The following is a 17612-nucleotide window of genomic DNA, read 5'->3' on the forward strand; positions in this document are numbered from 1 at the left end:
CAGACTCTGCCTCAAGGATTCTCTCTATGCATCATTTCAGTCTCTGAGGTGTGACTCCAGAGTGCAAGGATCTCATTGGTTCAGCTCCTTTTTTATATCTAAGTCTCTGAACAGCCTGTTGCTTATCTTCTCTTTGGTCATATATCCACCCCTGGTTTAAGCAGCCGTGGTTTGGGTTGAGGTTTGGAGAACTGGACGCTTTCTGAAGTGCAAAACTTGGCCAGCTGGGCTTGGCATTGAGTTACTGCTCTAATTGAGGCAGTCTCTCTTAGAAGGATCTTTGTGAGCGTAGTGCCTTGATAGACCTGTCTCGTTCATCATCTTCCTGTCAGGGAGCACCTTAATGTCCAATGAATACATCAGTGTTATCACGTATCACCACCCTGTGTTGCAGTTTTGTGTTTACCCATCTCCTCAGGTAGACTTTAAGCTCCTTGAGCAGAGGCTATGTCTCAATCATCATTGAAATGCCTGTGTCTAATACAGTGCCTGGTACATAGTAGGACTTCAACTTAGGAATGAATGAACAAATGAATTGGCACTGTCCTAGCCTCATCTCTGATCTTTACCTCTTCCTTCCTCTTCACCTCTCTCCTCCTGCTCCTGACTCTAGCTGTTCTGAATACCTTGCAGTTCTCTGAACACAGTGTTCTCTTAACCTGGACCAGTCTTTGCCTGTACACCCCTCTTATGTGCTTCCATTACATCCTGTTTGACACGGCTTACTTTGTGAACTCCTCGCTGTCTTATTCATCTTTGTGTCTTCGGTTTAATATACTACGTAGGCATTGTTGTACAACTGAGTTAAATATCTTAATCTTATTGAGCCTGGATCTGGAGTCAGACAGATTTGGGTTCAGATCCCATCAGCTCCACCATTTAAAGGGTGTATGGTCTTAGGGGAATTACTTAACCTTTCTCTTTGGGTCTCTTATATGTAAGATGGGGATGATAGACTTCATAGAATTGTTAGAAGGGCTAATGGAGATGGTTTCTTTAATTGTTCAGGGCCCATTGTGGTGGGCCATAGATGTTGGTACTCTTCTTTCCTGTCTAGTGAATGAAAATTGAATTGCTTATCTGACTCCCCCGCCCTGTGTCATTGCAGTGACCAGATAAAGAATATTTTAATGAGAGGAATTCTGAGTTTTTGTGATTCTCGCATTCATTCAATAAATATTTATTTAATACTTAGTATATGCCAGACATAGCTGGGGTTATAGGAATGAATTGCAGACAAGGTCCTTGAGCTCTAGTGGAGAACAAAGACAAAATACAAGTTAAAAAAAATACACACAATGTCAGGTAGTGATAAGTACTATAATGAAAAATCAAGCAGTAGGTGGTAAGGCGTGATTAATGGGGTAAAGTACTTGAGTGGCCAGCAAAGGCCTTTCTGAATAGAGAGAGAAATGGATTGAAATGATGGGTGGGACTCTTTCGCAAAGATTTCTCCTTCAGACCCATGTTGAGATGTGTTTTGTGTTAAGATTTCCAATTGAGGTTATCCCTTCCCTACTCATTTCATAAAATGAGGCTAAACCAGGCTAAATAGTTTCAGATTTAAAGACTGCTGCACAGAATTGAAGCAGGAAGTACCAACTCATCATTCATAGTGAATGTAGAAGTTTCCTCATTACTTCAGGTCCATAATAAAAGCCCGTTGTAGGGACTCAGAATCTGTGAATTGAAAACCACGTTTTCATAAAGACTAGATGATACCATAATAATTTAATAGGTTCCAGTACCATTTATTATTTAGAATGCTGTTAATGGTGAAAATTGGAGGATGAATTCATTTTAGGAGATGAGATGAGTTAGTTATTGCCTAAGGGTGATTTATGTTTTGGAAATATAGAAAGAGAGAAAGCAATTGTGAGATGTCATGATCATCACTGGAAAGGAAAGAAAAGCCTACTGGTAATTTAGATTACTTATACTTTTTTTAACCTCTTCCAAATAATCTAATTGGCCTAAGGTTTTTTTTCATTGTCATTCTTCAAGAGTGCTGTTGCTATTAATAATTTATTTTTCTAAATGAGATTATCTTTTATTTGGATATTATACTCAGTTATGGTCCCAGTGTTTCCCAACTAGCTTACAGATGAGAAAGCCAAACAAGATCATTTGGAGAATTCAGCCTTGAGTTGTACGCTTATCACAATTTAAGCATAAAAATTATCAAGAAGGATCTTGGCAGTTGGGAAACCATTGGCTTATAACATTTTTTCACACTAAAAGCTGTATGAAAAGAGAGAGAGAGAGAGTGTGTGTGTGTGTGCGCTATAGCTTTTTTTTAATATAAATTTATTTAGTTATTTTGGCTTCATTGGGTCTTTGTTGCTGCACGCGGGCTTTCTTTAGTTGCAGCGAGTGGACTTCTCATTGTGGTAGCTTTTCTTGTTGCGGAGCACGGCCTCTAGGCGCGTGGACTTCAGTAGTTGTGGCACACGGGCTCAGTAGTTGTGGCTCATGGGCTCTAGAGCGCAGGCTCAGTAGTTGTGGCGCACAGGCTTTATTGTTCTGTGGCATGTGGGATCTTCCCAGACCAGGGATTGAACCCATGTCCCCTGCATTGGCAGGCGGATTCTTAACCACTGCGCCACCAGGGAAGTCCCTATGCTATAGCTTTTTTTTTTTTTTTTTTTTTTTGGCGGTACGCGGGCCTCTCACTGTTGTGGCCTCTCCCGTTGCGGAGCACAGGCTCCGGACGTGCAGGCTCAGCGGCCACGGCTCACGGGCCCAGCCGCTCCGCGGCATGTGGGATCTTCCTGGACCGGGGCACGAACCCGCGTCCCCTGCATCGGCAGGCAGACTCTCAACCACTGCGCCACCAGGGAAGCCCCCTTATGCTATAGCTTTAATTGATTTTATTTGGAACAGTTACACTTCAGCTCATGATTACTGTTGTCTGTACTGAGGACTGATCTTTTTCTGTTAGGAAAAATATGTCTTTTTCAAATTTATGTTTGATGTGACTGTTGTCCAGTGGGTTAGAAACAGGTCAATAAATAGATGGTATAGTACAGAAGGCTAATTGGTACATTAAAATTTAATGATATTAAAATCTAGTTTATTTTTGTATTATATACAGATTTCTAGCTTTAACTTAAAACCTGACTCTGTTTCCTTCTCCATAAAAGTTAAACAGTATGTTACTTTATTTATTTATTTAGTGCAAAAAGCTTCAGCGTTTATTAAATAAAGAGGAGGTAGAAGATAGAGGAGGTAGAAGATAGATGTGGGAACAGGCCAGGATCCCCTCCTCCTAACTACACATATGCAGACATACAGACACAACTGAGAAAATGACAGGGACAATTCAGGGGACAGACTGAAGGGCAGAGGGAAACAGCACCCTCCGAGAGTGGGCCCGGACCCAAGGGTGGGATGAGACCTGGGCCAGCGGTAGGCGTTCTGAGGGGTTATGCTTGAGCAGCTTGGAGATGAGCTCCTGGGCTCCTGCGGGCATGGAAGGGGGGAACCTCAGGTCCACCTTGATGATGCGCCGATGCGTCTCGTTGTGGGAAGCCCTCTCCAAGGGGGGGTTTCCCACCAGCAGCTCGGAGCAGAGCCCTCCGTGCACTACAGATCCACCTTCTCGTTGTGCACGTGCCCCTCAGTCATCTCGGGGGCATGTAGTCCAGGGTGCCACACATCGTCTTCCTCCTCAGGGAGGGGGGCGTGCACAGAGCAGCCGAAGTCGGCAACCTTCGGCTCTCCCTGGAGCCCCCAGAGCAGATTCTCTGGCTTTATGTCTCTGTGAATCACCTTCTTCCCGTGGCAGTATATCAGAGCATCTGCCAGCTCCTCCATGATCGTGGCTGTACGCCGCTCGTCAGAAGTGCGGCTCTTCTGCCTGTTCTTGTAGAGCTCCCACCGGGAGGGCATACTCCAGAATCAAGTAGATCCTTGCCGGTCATAGAAGTAGCTGTAGAGACGCAAGATGTTGGGATGCTGCAGATGGGCCTGGATTTCAGTCTCCCTGCGCGGCTGGTGCCTCACACCCTCCTTCTCTACCTGAGACTTGAAGAAGACTTGGAGCACCACGATGAAATGGCTTTTCTTCTCCCAAGCCCAGTACACATTTCCAAACTTGCCTTTGCCCAGAGGACACCCGGTCTCAAAGTCGTCAATTGGGAAGGAAAGCATTGAGAAGCGGGGTGGGTCCCACTGCTGTTCTCCACCACCTTCTGGACAGGGGCACCTGTGGGCTCGGCATTGGAGCGGCTCATGAGGACAAGTGCAGATGGGGTGACAGGCTCCTTCCGGAGGACTCTCTGAGGCCAGACTGAGCCATCTGCTGGTCATAGGGCCATGCATAGACAGTCTCCTTATGGATCCTTAGAGGGAAAGGGGGAGGGAAGTGGAGCCCATACCACAGCCCACCCCCCTGGCCAGTGGCAAACGACTGAACCTGCCTCTGTTACTTCATTTAAATTTCTTTTGTTCAACAGTTGTCCCCAGCCTTCTCTCTTTTCAACTGGTCTAGAGAAGGGGGCTGCTTAGAATTTGAAATTGCTATACCATATCTTTATGATGACTTCTGAAGACTGAGCCTAGTTTCTAGGAAAAGGGAACAGATTTATAAAGGTAATCTAGTGAGGTGCAGTGACTTCTGTGTTGTTTCTTGTGTGAGTTGCTAACTGGTGATTGATCCTGAGCCATGGCCCCCAAATGCATGCGCAGCCTGGCATCCTGGACAGTAGAGCCCTCTGTGAAATCAGCCAGCTGGCCACAGACCAGAATTTGGGCTCTGAAACAAGCCTCCGACTTGAGGGAGATTGATGTCATCTGCTTTATTCTGTGCCCCCAACCTCATTGTTCAACACAACGTGTGGGAAATCAAGGGACTAGTTGTTAAGAAAGAACAAGGCTTTGTTTGTGCCTGAAAGGGTCACGCTGGAGGTTTTTACCGTAAATAACTTTGGAACAGTATGAAAAAAAACATTTGATCTGGCTTCACCCCCGCAGCAGTATTGTTAGGGCAGCAACTGGTCTTTCCTTCTCATTCCCCTCCCTTCCTCCCTCTCTTTCTCCAGCTTTCTCCCCCCACCCACCCCCACAACCCCCCAATTCCCACCCCCCCCAGTCAAGTATGACGTATTGCCTCTGTTGAGTTAATGTTGTAAATGCTGATAGAAGCAGGAGGAGAGCATCTATCCTTTATCATACCAGTACCTGGAAATTTTCCATGTCTAGTTTTCAGTACTTCTATACACCTTCTTAAACTGCTTCTGTGCTGTGCTCTGCCATTGCTAAATTGTGTTGGAAATTTGAAAGAATTTTAGTGTTGCTAAATGCTGCTTATGGCCTTTCTAAGTTTGACTTTGTTCTGGGTAAAATCTAGATGTGATCCTTTGATTTCAGGGATGCTGTTGGTAGACTTGCTACTTGCTCTTGTTTGAAAGATCAGAGTAAATTTGTTTTCTGCCCATTAAATATAGCTTCTGGGCTGACAGAGTCGTCCATGTTCTTAGTGTGTAGTACTTGTGGTAGTCTCTTGAAAGTATTTCTGATGCTATTTTTCTAGTGTAAAACTGCAGCATCTTCAGTGATTTGGTGTTCTTTCTGATTGGACCCCACAGTTTAAGATTCACCGTGAACTATTACCAGATGAAGCGTGTAGACCCACAACCCCTGATCATTATATATGCACCCAGAGTCCTCTCTTCTCCTCTCCCCACACTTAATGTTATTGGGTCCTTCATGCAGTTTATTACTTATTGGGTAAAACACTTGCAGGAATTGCTGAAGTCATCTGGTATTTCTTTCTGTCCCCCGTTAGCAGCTAAAATGATTCGTTGAATACCTGCTTTGTTAGGCATTTTGTATCTCTTCCGTTTCTAAATCTTACTGCTACTTCCTTGAGGTTTACCTGTCTGTCTTTTCCTGTCTCCGTCAACAACCATTTAGGCCCTAGTCATCCCTGGGTTTAGTCGATGCAGACTACTTTATCTAGTTTGCCATCCATTAGCACTTTTAGATTGAAAGTATGGTTAGTGACCTAATTGTTTGTGGAGTTCTGAGTTATCACTAACAAGCAGTAACCATAATAGCAAAAATGCTAACAATAACAATGACAATGCTAATAATTACACTTACTGAGTGCTTGCCAGCTGCCAAACACTGTTCTAGGCACTTTACCTGTATTAAATTTAATTTTCACAATAACCTTGTAAAGTACATACTCTCGTTCTTATTTTACATATGAGGCACAGAGAGGTTAAAGAACATATCCAAGGCCTTACAGCTAGTAAGTGGCACAGCTGTGATTTGAACACCAACCTGAGGCCTGACTCTAGAACCTTCTACTATGCTGTACTGTCTCTCAAAAGGAGAACAGGGTAGGTGTTTCTGTTTTGGTTCATTTTTGTTCAATGTATAGAGCTTCTCCAAGGGACTTGGCTATTTCTGAATTCCTGAGTTAGTCATTCAGGAGCTACAAGGTTTATGGTTAGCCTTAAAATAATATGTACACATTGTATACTCAGTATTATACCCCAGACTGGTCATAAACCTGAGGAAGACAGAGTGCAGGTAGGAGCCTGTGTGAAGGAAATTACATCTTCAGAGTTTCACTAAAGCTGCAAGCTGATTGACCTCTGCTGCTATGGTAGCACGCCCAGAAAGACGTGGATTGGGCTTTTGGTTTTTAACCTGTTCTTGGACTGGTGGGGTATGGAGCTGATTCAGCAAATGAAAGCAATGTGTGACCTGTGCCATTAGAAAGACACAGACTTGCCACCTCCCCCGTAGATCATATGTCATTTTACAAGGGTAGGTATAGACTTGTCCAAATTAAACTATTTGTATTTACAACATAAAAAGTATATGAAAATGTTTATTTACTTGCTTGGCTTTGATTTTAAATTTCTTGAGAATCTGGAGGTGTATGTGTGTGTGCGTGTGTGTGTGCATGTGTGTGTGTGTATGTGTATGTATGTGTTTGACTTCATCTTTCTGAATAGTATTTTTTTACATAAGCTTTTTATCTTAGAACAGTTTTAGATTTACAGAAGAACAGTGAAGATAATACAGTTCCCATATACCCCACAGCCAGTTTCCCCTATTGTTAATATCTTATGTTAGTATGATACATTTTGTCTGTCACAATGAACAAATATTTATACATTATTATTATTATTATTATTATTTTTTTTTTTTTTTTTTTTTTTTGCGGTATGCGGGCCTCTCACTGTTGTGGCCTCCCCCGTTGCGGAGCACAGGCTCCGGACGCGCAGGCTCCGGACGCGCAGGCTCAGCGGCCATGGCTCACGGGCCCAGCCGCTCCGCGGCATATGGGATCCTCCCAGACCGGGGCACGAACCCGTATCCCCTGCATCGGCAGGCGGACTCTCAACCACTTGCGCCACCAGGGAGGCCCTATACATTATTATTAACTAAAGTCTATACTTTATTCAGATTTCCTTAGTTTTTACCTAATGTCCTTTGTTCCTGTCCCAGGATCCCATCCTGGATATATTATATCTAGTCATATTTCTTTGGGCTCCTCTAGATTATGACAGTTTCTCAGATTTTCCTTGTTTTTGACAGCCGTTTGAGTTTTGAGGAGTACTGGTCAAGTATTTTGTAGGATACCCCTCTATTGGGATTTGTCTGATGTTTTCCTCATGATGAAACTGGAATTAAGAGTTTTGGGGAGGAAGACCACACAGGTAAAGGGTCATTTTCATCATATCATGTTAAGGGAGCATATTGTCAGCACGAATTATCACTGTTATATTGACCTTGATCATCTGGCAGAGGTAGTGTTTGTCAGGTTTCTCCACTGTAAAGTTACTACCGCCCCCCCCACCCCCCGCCTTTCTATGCTGTGCTCTTTGGAAGGAAGTCACTATGTGCAGCCCACACTTGAGTGGGGAGTATGCTTGACCTCCTTGAGGGTGCTGTTTCTAAAATGTCATAAATTATCTGAGAGTGTTCTGCATGGGAGATTTTCTTCTTCTCCCCATCTTGTTTGTTTGTTTGCTTGCTTGTTTAATCATTTATATCATTATGGATTCCTGGGTATTTATATTTTGAATTACAATCCAATACTGCTTTATTTTGTTGCTCAAATTGTTACAGCTTTGGCTGTTGGGAGCTCTTTCATTTGGCTCCTGTGTCCCTTTGACAAACCCCTGTTGTTTTTTGTCTTGTTTTGTTTTCGAGCGCTTCTTTACTTTCTGGCACTACAAGATGCCCCAGGCTCATCTTGTGTATTTCTTGTCCCAGTCCTGGGGTCAGCCATTTCTCCAAGGAGCCCTGGTTCCCTTTTATTGGAGAATGGTATTAGAAGCCAAGATCTGGATGGGTATTATTATTATTATTATTATTATTTTTTGCACAGAAATTCGTTTACTGCTTTTAGAACAAAATAAGATGCGCTCAGAACTTTTTTTAGTGAAGAAAATACTTTTAGAACTTTAAACCTTTTTAGAACTTTTCTAAAACACTTTTTGTCAGCTGATAAAGTAGGCACTTCAATATAGAAAACCCTCCAGAAGCAAGTGCCTGGGCTGGATGGCACAGCTCACAACTGTGTGGTCCCCGAGCTGTCCCACTGGATGCGGCCGCCTGCTCAGAAGCGGGGCTTGCGCTTGCGGCCGGTGTACTGAGTGTCAGGTCGGACCTCCTTGCCCTGCCGCCGGCGGCGCTCCTTCTTCTCCAGCACCCACTCTCGGCTCTTCCTCACCACCCCCCGCCTCGCAATCCTGTACGGGACCCTGCCTGTGGGGCAGGCAGGGGCCAAGTTACTTTTGGGGCTCACAAGAGCCGATCCAAGGAAAGCAGGCCCTAGTCTGGCTGTGAGGCCAGCCCGCTTGGTACAGATCAAGTTGGGGCTCCCAGCAGCTACAGGTGTCTGAGGTAGGAAAACAAGGCTGCCCCGCTTGTGGCAGCCCTGACAACGATCCTCAAAGGGTGATCTTGGCCTCCAGTCCTGGCTGAGGAGAAAAGAGACCTTCCACAGCTCTATGGGAGAGAGGCCCTGGGTAGTAGTATTTTTAAGGTATCTTTTCCTGACACTTTTTTTTTTTTTCCAAACACACTTGTGGTAGCAGCAAGTGGCCAAAAGTAGTCCCAGACTTCTTGCAACTTTAGAGTAAGGCTGAGAATTCCCTGAGCAGCAAGAGGAGCTAGGATGGGGAGAGAAGTGGTGCTAAAGAGCAGAGGCCCGGGGTTCACGATCGTTCATCCAATTCCTTCACGTCCCACCTCTGCATTATTAGGTCAGGCAGATTGTTATGGAGGGTCACTAAAGGCATCCATCTGAATTGTATTTCTATCTTTAGCAAGGCCATGGTTGAAAGTGGAGAGTCTAATATTGGTCACGGTCCTTTCACAAGAACCTTCCTGATAAATTGTTCTTGTTTAGTTCCAGGAAAATTATCTCTGAAGGTAAACTTGTGAGCTTTCATCAGAAAACAAATGATGTGTAACCCAACTTGTTTCTCTCTTAATCTTGGCTTCCAGAAAACTGAGAACCAAATTTATTATGCAGATACCATTTGCTTAGTTCAGGTTCTTGATAGTGCCTATTAGTTTCTTCCTCCACGTGAACTCTATTCCTTAATTCCTAATTGCTTTATTTGCCTAGTGTTTGGGCCTACGCTACTTAAAGATCCTTTTGAAGTAGGCAGGGTATTATCTTGAATGTGTGGTCAAGAAAGGGGGGCAGGCTTCAGGAATAGAAGAACTGCTCAAGAACCTGTTTTCTCTGGCCACTGCCTAGAATCGTCCAAGAAAATCCAATTCTAAATGAGTCTTGTTTTCCCAGTGGACCTGTATTCTCACTTATTTGATGGTTTTGGTGTGAGTATTCACATATTCTTGACATCAGCTACTGTGCATATACATACAATTAACACTTTCTTCCCTACTTTGTAAGCTGTGAACTTTGGTTTGCTTTTCTTCAGAAGGTATTATCTAGAAAGATATTTTTATTACTTCCCATTCCTTGATGTCATATGGGCAAATTTTATGGCTTGATATTACCTGTGGTTAAGAACTTTACAGTAAATTTTATGTGTTTTTATTGTTAAGGGGGAATCCTTTAAGGGTTTGCTCTTATAGTAGGTGAAAGTGGCAGTTATCATATTACCAAGGTGGTTCTCTAGTAGAATTTAAGAAGAAAAAATTAAATCTCTCAATTTTTGAGAAACCAGATGATCTTTTAAAGTGATCTGTAATCAGAACATTTTAATTAAAGAAATTTAAAACCATCATTTCGGCCTATTAGACTTTGCCAGCTCTGGCTAGTTACTGAGATTTGCCCAGTTTTCTATTCCCTGAGTTTAGCTACCTGCTGATTTATGTAATTATGCTGGGGTTAGGGCATGTGGTTTTTTTCTTTCTTTTTTAAGGTCAGTGGCTTGGCTCCTTAATAGCTGCAAAGTTATGAACTACGTGGGAAACCTACTGATTTTCAGAAAAATTCTGGGATCTGTTAGAATCCCCAACAGTCTATAAGAGCCTAACGTGAAGGTTAAATTGTCAAGTTGCCTGTCTGGATTTCCAAATATCTGGATAGATACCCTTATATAGTTGTGTCACCTGAAGGTCATAGGGAGTATAGAAACGTGGAGACACTGATGGAAATGTGATGATTATCACACACTATTTCCAGGAGGTAAATTTCATGCTGATAAATGGTATAGGCAGTGATGGGTGTTTTGCCTTCAGCCTCTTGTAAAATATTTGCATCTTTAATACATTTTCAGATGTCATAGAAAGAACCAACAAGGCAAGTGGTTCTACCATGACTATAGTTCCTCAGTACAGTGTAGAAGAAGACAATTTAAACAATTTTTACTCCTTCCGAGAACCAGTTGGAAGTGTGGATTGTATCTGAGTCTTTCAGAAGAACATGGCAGACTTCTTAATTCATTTTGCAAAGTACTCAATGAAGGATTTTTGCCACTGCTTAATAAGAGTTTTCTGACCTGTACCTAGGATCCTTTGTCATCTAAAGAGGCTCCTGCCCTTAAATAATTTTTTTTGAAGAACACTTTTAAAATCTTAGGAGAGGGGCTTCCCTGGTGGCGCAGTGGTTGAGAATCTGCCTGCCAATGCAGGGGACACGGGTTCGAGCCCTGGTGTGGGAAGATCCCACATTCCGCGGAGCAGCTAGGCCCATGAGCCACAACTCCTGAGCCTGCGCGTCTGGAGCCTGTGCTCCGCAACAAGAGAGGCCGCCATAGTGAGAGGCCCGCGCACCGCGATGAAGAGTGGCCCCCGCTTGCTACAACTAGAGAAAGCCCTCGCACAGAAACGAAGACCCAACACAGCCAAAAGATAAAAAATATATAAAAATAAATTTAAAATAAAAAATAAATAAAAGATATTCTAGGGCACATGTATTTTTAAAAAAATCTTAGGAGAATGCAAAGAGATCATAAGCTATTCTTCTAGGAAATAACCTGGTTGGGCAAATTTATGCCAAGTCTTGTAAGTCTGATTAAGTTGAATTGTCCTTTGTTTGGCTTTTTCTTTTAGTTGATAATTCAGGAAAAGTATCACATGAACAAGAGGCCTTAGGAATTTTCAGGGCTAAATATTCCCATGCAGATTGTTTATTTATTGCTGACTTCAAGGCCTCTACCTTGTGGCTGCCTGCTAATCCCTCTAAGGTGGAGAATGCAGACTGAACAGTGCCATGTCCCACTCAAGAGGACTCTCAGACTCTCTGACTTGCACCAACCCAAAGAATCCATCAGATTCTGTTAGTCTTTCTTGGCTTCTGTGCATTCCACTTCCTTCAGCCATTCCTGCCGTGGGGCTGCAACATGGAATGTGGAAAGAGCATAGGTTTTAGACCCTGTCTTCAAATCTACATACACAATTTATTAGCTCTGTGATAATGAACAAGTTACTAAGTTTCTGCCTCAGTAAAATGGGGATAATAAGACTGGCCTCTCTGGGATTGTTGTGAGGATTAAAGACTATGTAGGTAAAGTTTATAACATAATTCCTTAATCCCCGTATCCTTCCAAACCATGCAGTTGTAGACCCCAGACCTAAATCATATAATTTAGGTTTATAATTTATAATTTATAATTTATAATCATATAATTTCACTCCACACTGCAGCGAAGTTGTCTCATTTCTTATTCTTCTCCTATTTATATTCTTAAGCCTTTCGAAGATGGGAACCATCTTCCACATCCTATTTCTCCAGTGACCAGTGCAGATCCAGGCATCTTAAATGTTTGACAAATTAATGAGTGATCAACATCATTCATGGCGGAAGATACTTGGTTAATATTACTGCTGTTACTCTTAGGGACTTTAGCTGTGCCATAAAACCTATTTTATTAACCCATCATTTCAAATTTGTCTAGCAGTGGTAACTATTCTTTCGTTATGTTTTTCTTTCCAAAACTGAAATAACTTTATTTCTGACCATAAGTGATACATGCTTTTGTAGAAAAAAAAATTATAAAGAACTCTCACTACTCAGGAATAACTAGTGTTATTAAAGTGCTTTAAATATATAGGTGTATATGTATACTATTCAATTTTTATATTTAAAATCTCATCTATAATTGAATCTTGTTTTACACATTAGAACATCCAGTTTAATATAATGAATCCACTATTTTTGTGTTCTACATTTCAAGTAGCTTCCTGTCTTAGGTCATGAAATGTGCCTTCTGCCAAGACAACCATGTGCTCTAGAAAAGAAGCCTGAGACCTGGTCTGTCATATTACTGTGTCAAGTCCTTGCTTTATATGCGACCGTTCACTTACCAATATATGCCGCTTCGTCTGTGCTTACAGGCCATTCTGTAGGAATGGAGCGGTTTAAGTTTGGAAAACTAGAGCCAACAACCTGGAAGACAGGAATTATCATTTGTGGAAGCCAAAGATGTCTTTCTTAGGAGTAACTTCCTGTTTATCCCCCTGCCTTCCCCCACCCCTTGTAGCCATGGACATAATGCACATAAAATCTGAAGGAATAGCTCTGCCAGATTTTTCCTCCAGACATGCCTTCTTTTCCTTCACTCCTTGTGTCAGGTGCTCCATTTCCACTCTCCACGCCTCCCCCCAACCATGTGTCAAGATTTGTTTTATACAGCAAATGCGTTCTTACATATCTTTCTCCTTTTTGTAGTATATTCTTTCAGTAATTGTCCACTTCTATTTTCCCTTTCTAGGAAATGATACTGGTCTACATTCTATAAAGTGAACCTTTGCTAATAAACCCACTTTATATCAACTATATCAACTGTGTGAAATTTGCTGTATTCGGGTTTCACCTTCTAATCCAGTTCCTATCTTTGGGAATGGTTGGACCATAGTGATCATAACAGACTGTCTTTTTTTTGGGGTTTTTTTGGATAAATTTATTTATGTTATTTATTTATTTTTGGCTGCGTTGGGCCTTCTTTGCTGTGCGCGGGCTTTCTCTAGTTGCAGCGAGCGGGGGCTACTCTTCTTTGCGGTGCGTGGGCTTCTCATTGTCGTGGCTTCTCTTGTTGCAGAGCACGAGCTCTAGGCGCGCAGACTTCAGTAGTTGTGGCACGTGGGCTTCAGTAGTGTGGCTCGCGGGCTCTAGAGCGCAGGCTCAGTAGTTGTGGCGCACCATCTTATTTGCTCCGCAGCATGTGGGATCTTCCCGGACCAGGGCTCGAACCTGTGTCCCCTGCATTGGCAGGCGGATTCTTAACCACTGCGCCACCAGGGAAGCCCTAGACTATCTTTTATAGACAGTGTTTCTTTCCATTTCTCCAATTTCTATAAGTTCTCTTCCCGAGTATTATTTGCTGCCTGTTCTTACTTACTTTTTACTTTTAGATTACAGATTCTGCTGGCCATATTCTGTACTCCAAGGAGGATGCAACCAAGGGGAAGTTTGCCTTTACCACTGAAGACTATGACATGTTCGAAGTGTGTTTTGAGAGCAAGGGTAAGTAAATCAGAGTATTTTCCCTGAATTAAGTATCATCTTCTAAGCAAGTTAGAGCATGAACTATCTCTCTTGGTCTGGGCAGGAAGAGGAAATGGAAACTACATTTGCTGGAGTGCACACACATATAAGTGAAAGTTGGCAAATTGGTAGAGTTCTTATGTGCAGGAGTAGGCATTTCTTGAATCCTGTGATATACTTGGCTTGAATGATAGAGTTGAATTTGGTATAGATGCTAGAAAATAGTGCATTTATATGCTAGTGACATGTTTTCTTTGGGATTAGAAGTAGGGTCTATCTGACAAATAATGTATCATCAGAAGCAGTTTCGATCTCCAGGGCACTTGCTGTTTCCTAGTCCTGATAGCTTGCCGTGCCTTCTTCTGTGCCTCTCAAGGCCAAGAGTCCTTAGTAACTTTTAGGCTGATTGATTACCTGATGGCTTCTGTGCTCAGTGGTTGGGGAAAAAGCAGATGCCTTTTCACTCCCTATTCTTCAGCTTCAAGGATGCCGGACTCTAAAAGCTGTATGCATTTATACCTGTTTTATTACTTGGGACCCTTTGGGGCTGCAGGACACAAAAGCATAACTCAAACTGGCTTAAAGAGGAAGAAGAGAAAGACCATGTGACTCTCTGAACCGGGGAGTCTACAGTGTGGTACTGACTTCAGGCAGGGCTGTATCTTGGGGTTTTAACGGTATCATTGGAACCTTACATTGTTTTTAGTGCTTCCTCTTTTTGCCTCCATTTGACTTTTATTCTCAGGCTTTCTCCGTATGGTAGCAAAAGGACTCCTGGCAATTTTACATTTATAGAATGTTCCGAACATACGATCCTAGAAGAAAAGCAAGCACCTTTGTCAACACCTCCAACATATTCCCAGGAATAGCAAAAGAACCAGCTGCTTTTAACAGTTAACCAGAAATTGACCCCTGATCTAAAGTGGGTCAATTTAACCTAAAAGCTAAGGGAGTTTGCCTGAAGTAAATGGAATAATAGATTAAGAATAGAAAATTAAAAGACTGTAATAGTGATTTCATGACTGATACCCTTCTCCCTGCCCCCACCCCTGCCAGTTCCAGGATGTCTCAACAGTATTCTAGACATTTCCACATGGTTGTGCTATTCTTACCTCAAAACTCAGACATCTATGACTGTATTCATGACCTACTCTTTCAAATTAGTTCCCCTCAGTCATCAGTATTAACACCATCCTTCCAGTTACTTGGGCTCACATATTTGAAATTACATACTTTTGTCTTTTCCAGTCTGTCATCAAGTTATGCTGATACTTCTTTCAAAATACCTCCTGTATCTGCCACCACACAGATCTGAACTCTAATCTTTCAAATCATGGATCATGTCGTTAGCCTTCTAACTGATATCCCTGCTTTTAATATATCCAAATACTGCCACCAGATTTATCTCCTAAAACACATCTTTCATTATGTCAGTCCTTTTTCAAAAGCTTTCCCTTCTTTGTAGTGGCAGTAATATTCCTGTTCTATAGAATGAAACACAGAATCATGAAATTTTCAAGCTAGAAGGGATTTTAGGCATCATGGCTTTTAATAGTCTTTATACTCTTGCTCCATCCAACCTTATCTTCCTCTGCCCATCAGGCCCCAGTCATTCTGGTTTGCTCTTCCTTCTGAACATGTCAGATTTATTCATTTGCTGGAATGCTCTCTTCCCATATGAACATAGGATTACCTTTAGTTTTGGGGGTTTTTCGTTTTTAATTTTTTTCTTTTTCGGCTGTGCCAAGTCTTAGTTGCCCCACGTGGGATCTTTGTTGCGGCGTGTTTAGTTGTGGCATGCAGACTTCTTAGTTGCAGCATGTGGACTCTTAGGTGTGGCATGCATGTGGGACCTAGTTCCCCTACCAGGGATCGAACCAGGGCCCCCTGCATTGGGAGTGTGGAGTCTTACCCACTGGACCAAAGGGAAGTCCCTACCTTTAGTTCTTTTAGAATGCATCCCTCAGCCGTTCTAGTCTGCTTGATACCTCAATCAATTGATTGATTCACCCATCACTGTTCTAGGTGTTGGGGATATAGCAGTGAATAAAACAGAAGTCTCTGTTCTCAGTGGAACTTACATTTTCATTGGAGCAAGCAGACAGTAGACAAATATAAGTCAAATGGGGGCTTCCCTGGTGGCTCAGTGGTTAAGAATCCACCTGCCAATGTGGGAGACACAGGTTCAAGCCCTGGTCCAGGAAGCTCCCACATGCCACGGAGCAACTAAGCCCGTGCGCCACAACTACTGAGCCTGCGTTCTAGAGCCCGTGAGCCACAACTACTGAAGCTTGTGCGCCTAGAGCACATGCTCGGTAATAAGAGAAGCCTTGTGCACCACAACAAAGAGTAGCCCCCGCTTGCCGCAACTAGAGAAAAGCCCGCCTGCAGCAACGAAGACCCAATGCAGCCATAAATAAATTTATTTATTTATTTATTTTTTAAAAAAAGAAGTCAGATGGTAATGAGGGCTTTGGAGAAAAAGCAAACACCTAAGATGCTGAGCATGTCTCAGAAACAGCAAGGAGGTCAGTGTGGCTTCCTCTGAATAGCGCATCACTTACTGATTGGATTGTTTATTTAAGTATTTGAATATATATATCTCTCACACACACAGCCTTGTGTTGTTTAAGTGTCTCGTGTGTATATCTTACATTCCCAACTTCGAACTCTTTAAAGGCAGAGATTATCTTTTGTTCTGAATTTCTTATATGCTGGTGCTGTGCATGTAAATGCCTAGGAACTAGTTCAAAAATGTGTGTGTATATATGTATAAATGTATGTGTACACACACGTTATAGCCAGCACTCAATTTCTAATTTCATTTGTGTTTATTCAGCTGTTTATTCTGATGTGAAGACCTGATACCTTGTAGTCTTTGGAACACCTTTTAAAAGACTGTCTATTTGTCAGGCAAATGCAGAGAGAAATTTCAAAGGGTCTTTTTACAAAGGAGACCCTTTATGGCCATGATGTCAGCTAAGGGGATACGCTGGCTGTTCTATGCAAGAAATTGTATGGCCTGGACTCAGGTGGTCTGTGGTTTTGTGGTTTCGTTCGTGTTTGAATAATGCTAAAGCTGCGCTGTGGCAAACAGAGATAGGGGAAGAGTCTGTTAGGAAGAGAATATCTTGATCATTTGGACCAGGCGGAGCTGTGAGCTGCTTGGATTTCACAACTTTTTAAGTGAGGAAGGAGAAGCAAATATTTGCATTGAATCTCTTATGGGCAGTGCTGTGATCAGGATTGCACATTAGATTTGGGAGAAGATACCTCTCTGGGTGTCACTTTTTGTTTTGCTTTCTTTTGTTTTGGAAACCTAATTGGTTTAATGCTCAGAAGGTATTTGTGACTTGGCTTAGTTTCTTTCTTTTTCTTTTTTTTTTTTAAATAAATGTATTTATTTGTTTATTTATTTTTGGCTGTGTTGGGTTTCCATTGTTGCATGCGGGCTTTCTCTAGTTGCAGCAGGAGGGGGCTACCCTTTATTACATGTGCAGGCTTCTCATTGCAGTGGCTTCTCTTTGTTGCAGAACACGGGCTCTAGGCACATGGGCTTCAGTAGTCGGGGCCCATGGGCTTAGTTGCTCCGCGGCATGTGGGATCTTCCCGGACCAGGACTCGAAGCCTTTTCCTCTGCATTGGCAGGCGGATTCTTAACCACTGCGTCACCAGGGAA

General features: G+C 42.6%; 1 protein-coding gene, 1 non-coding gene and 1 pseudogene across 2 annotated transcripts in view; 1 reads left to right on the top strand and 2 right to left on the bottom strand.

Annotated features, from left to right (window-relative positions):
- TMED10 (transmembrane p24 trafficking protein 10) overlaps nt 1–17612 on the top strand; it is a 43750-nt gene that overhangs the window by 4460 nt on the left and 21678 nt on the right. The window contains exon 2 of the mRNA XM_060095803.1: nt 13801–13912. Coding sequence (XP_059951786.1) covers nt 13801–13912 — 112 coding nt within the window. The remainder of the gene's footprint in view (nt 1–13800; nt 13913–17612) is intronic.
- Nucleotides 3323–4250, bottom strand: LOC132487904 (aurora kinase B-like; annotated as a pseudogene).
- LOC132489682 (small Cajal body-specific RNA 20) lies at nt 8861–8992 on the bottom strand. Its single transcript, XR_009532073.1, has one exon. It is a non-coding gene; the product is annotated as a small Cajal body-specific RNA 20 (non-coding RNA).

This window comes from Mesoplodon densirostris, chromosome 4 (genome assembly GCF_025265405.1).
Source record: "Mesoplodon densirostris isolate mMesDen1 chromosome 4, mMesDen1 primary haplotype, whole genome shotgun sequence".
Classification (NCBI taxonomy): domain Eukaryota; kingdom Metazoa; phylum Chordata; class Mammalia; order Artiodactyla; family Ziphiidae; genus Mesoplodon; species Mesoplodon densirostris.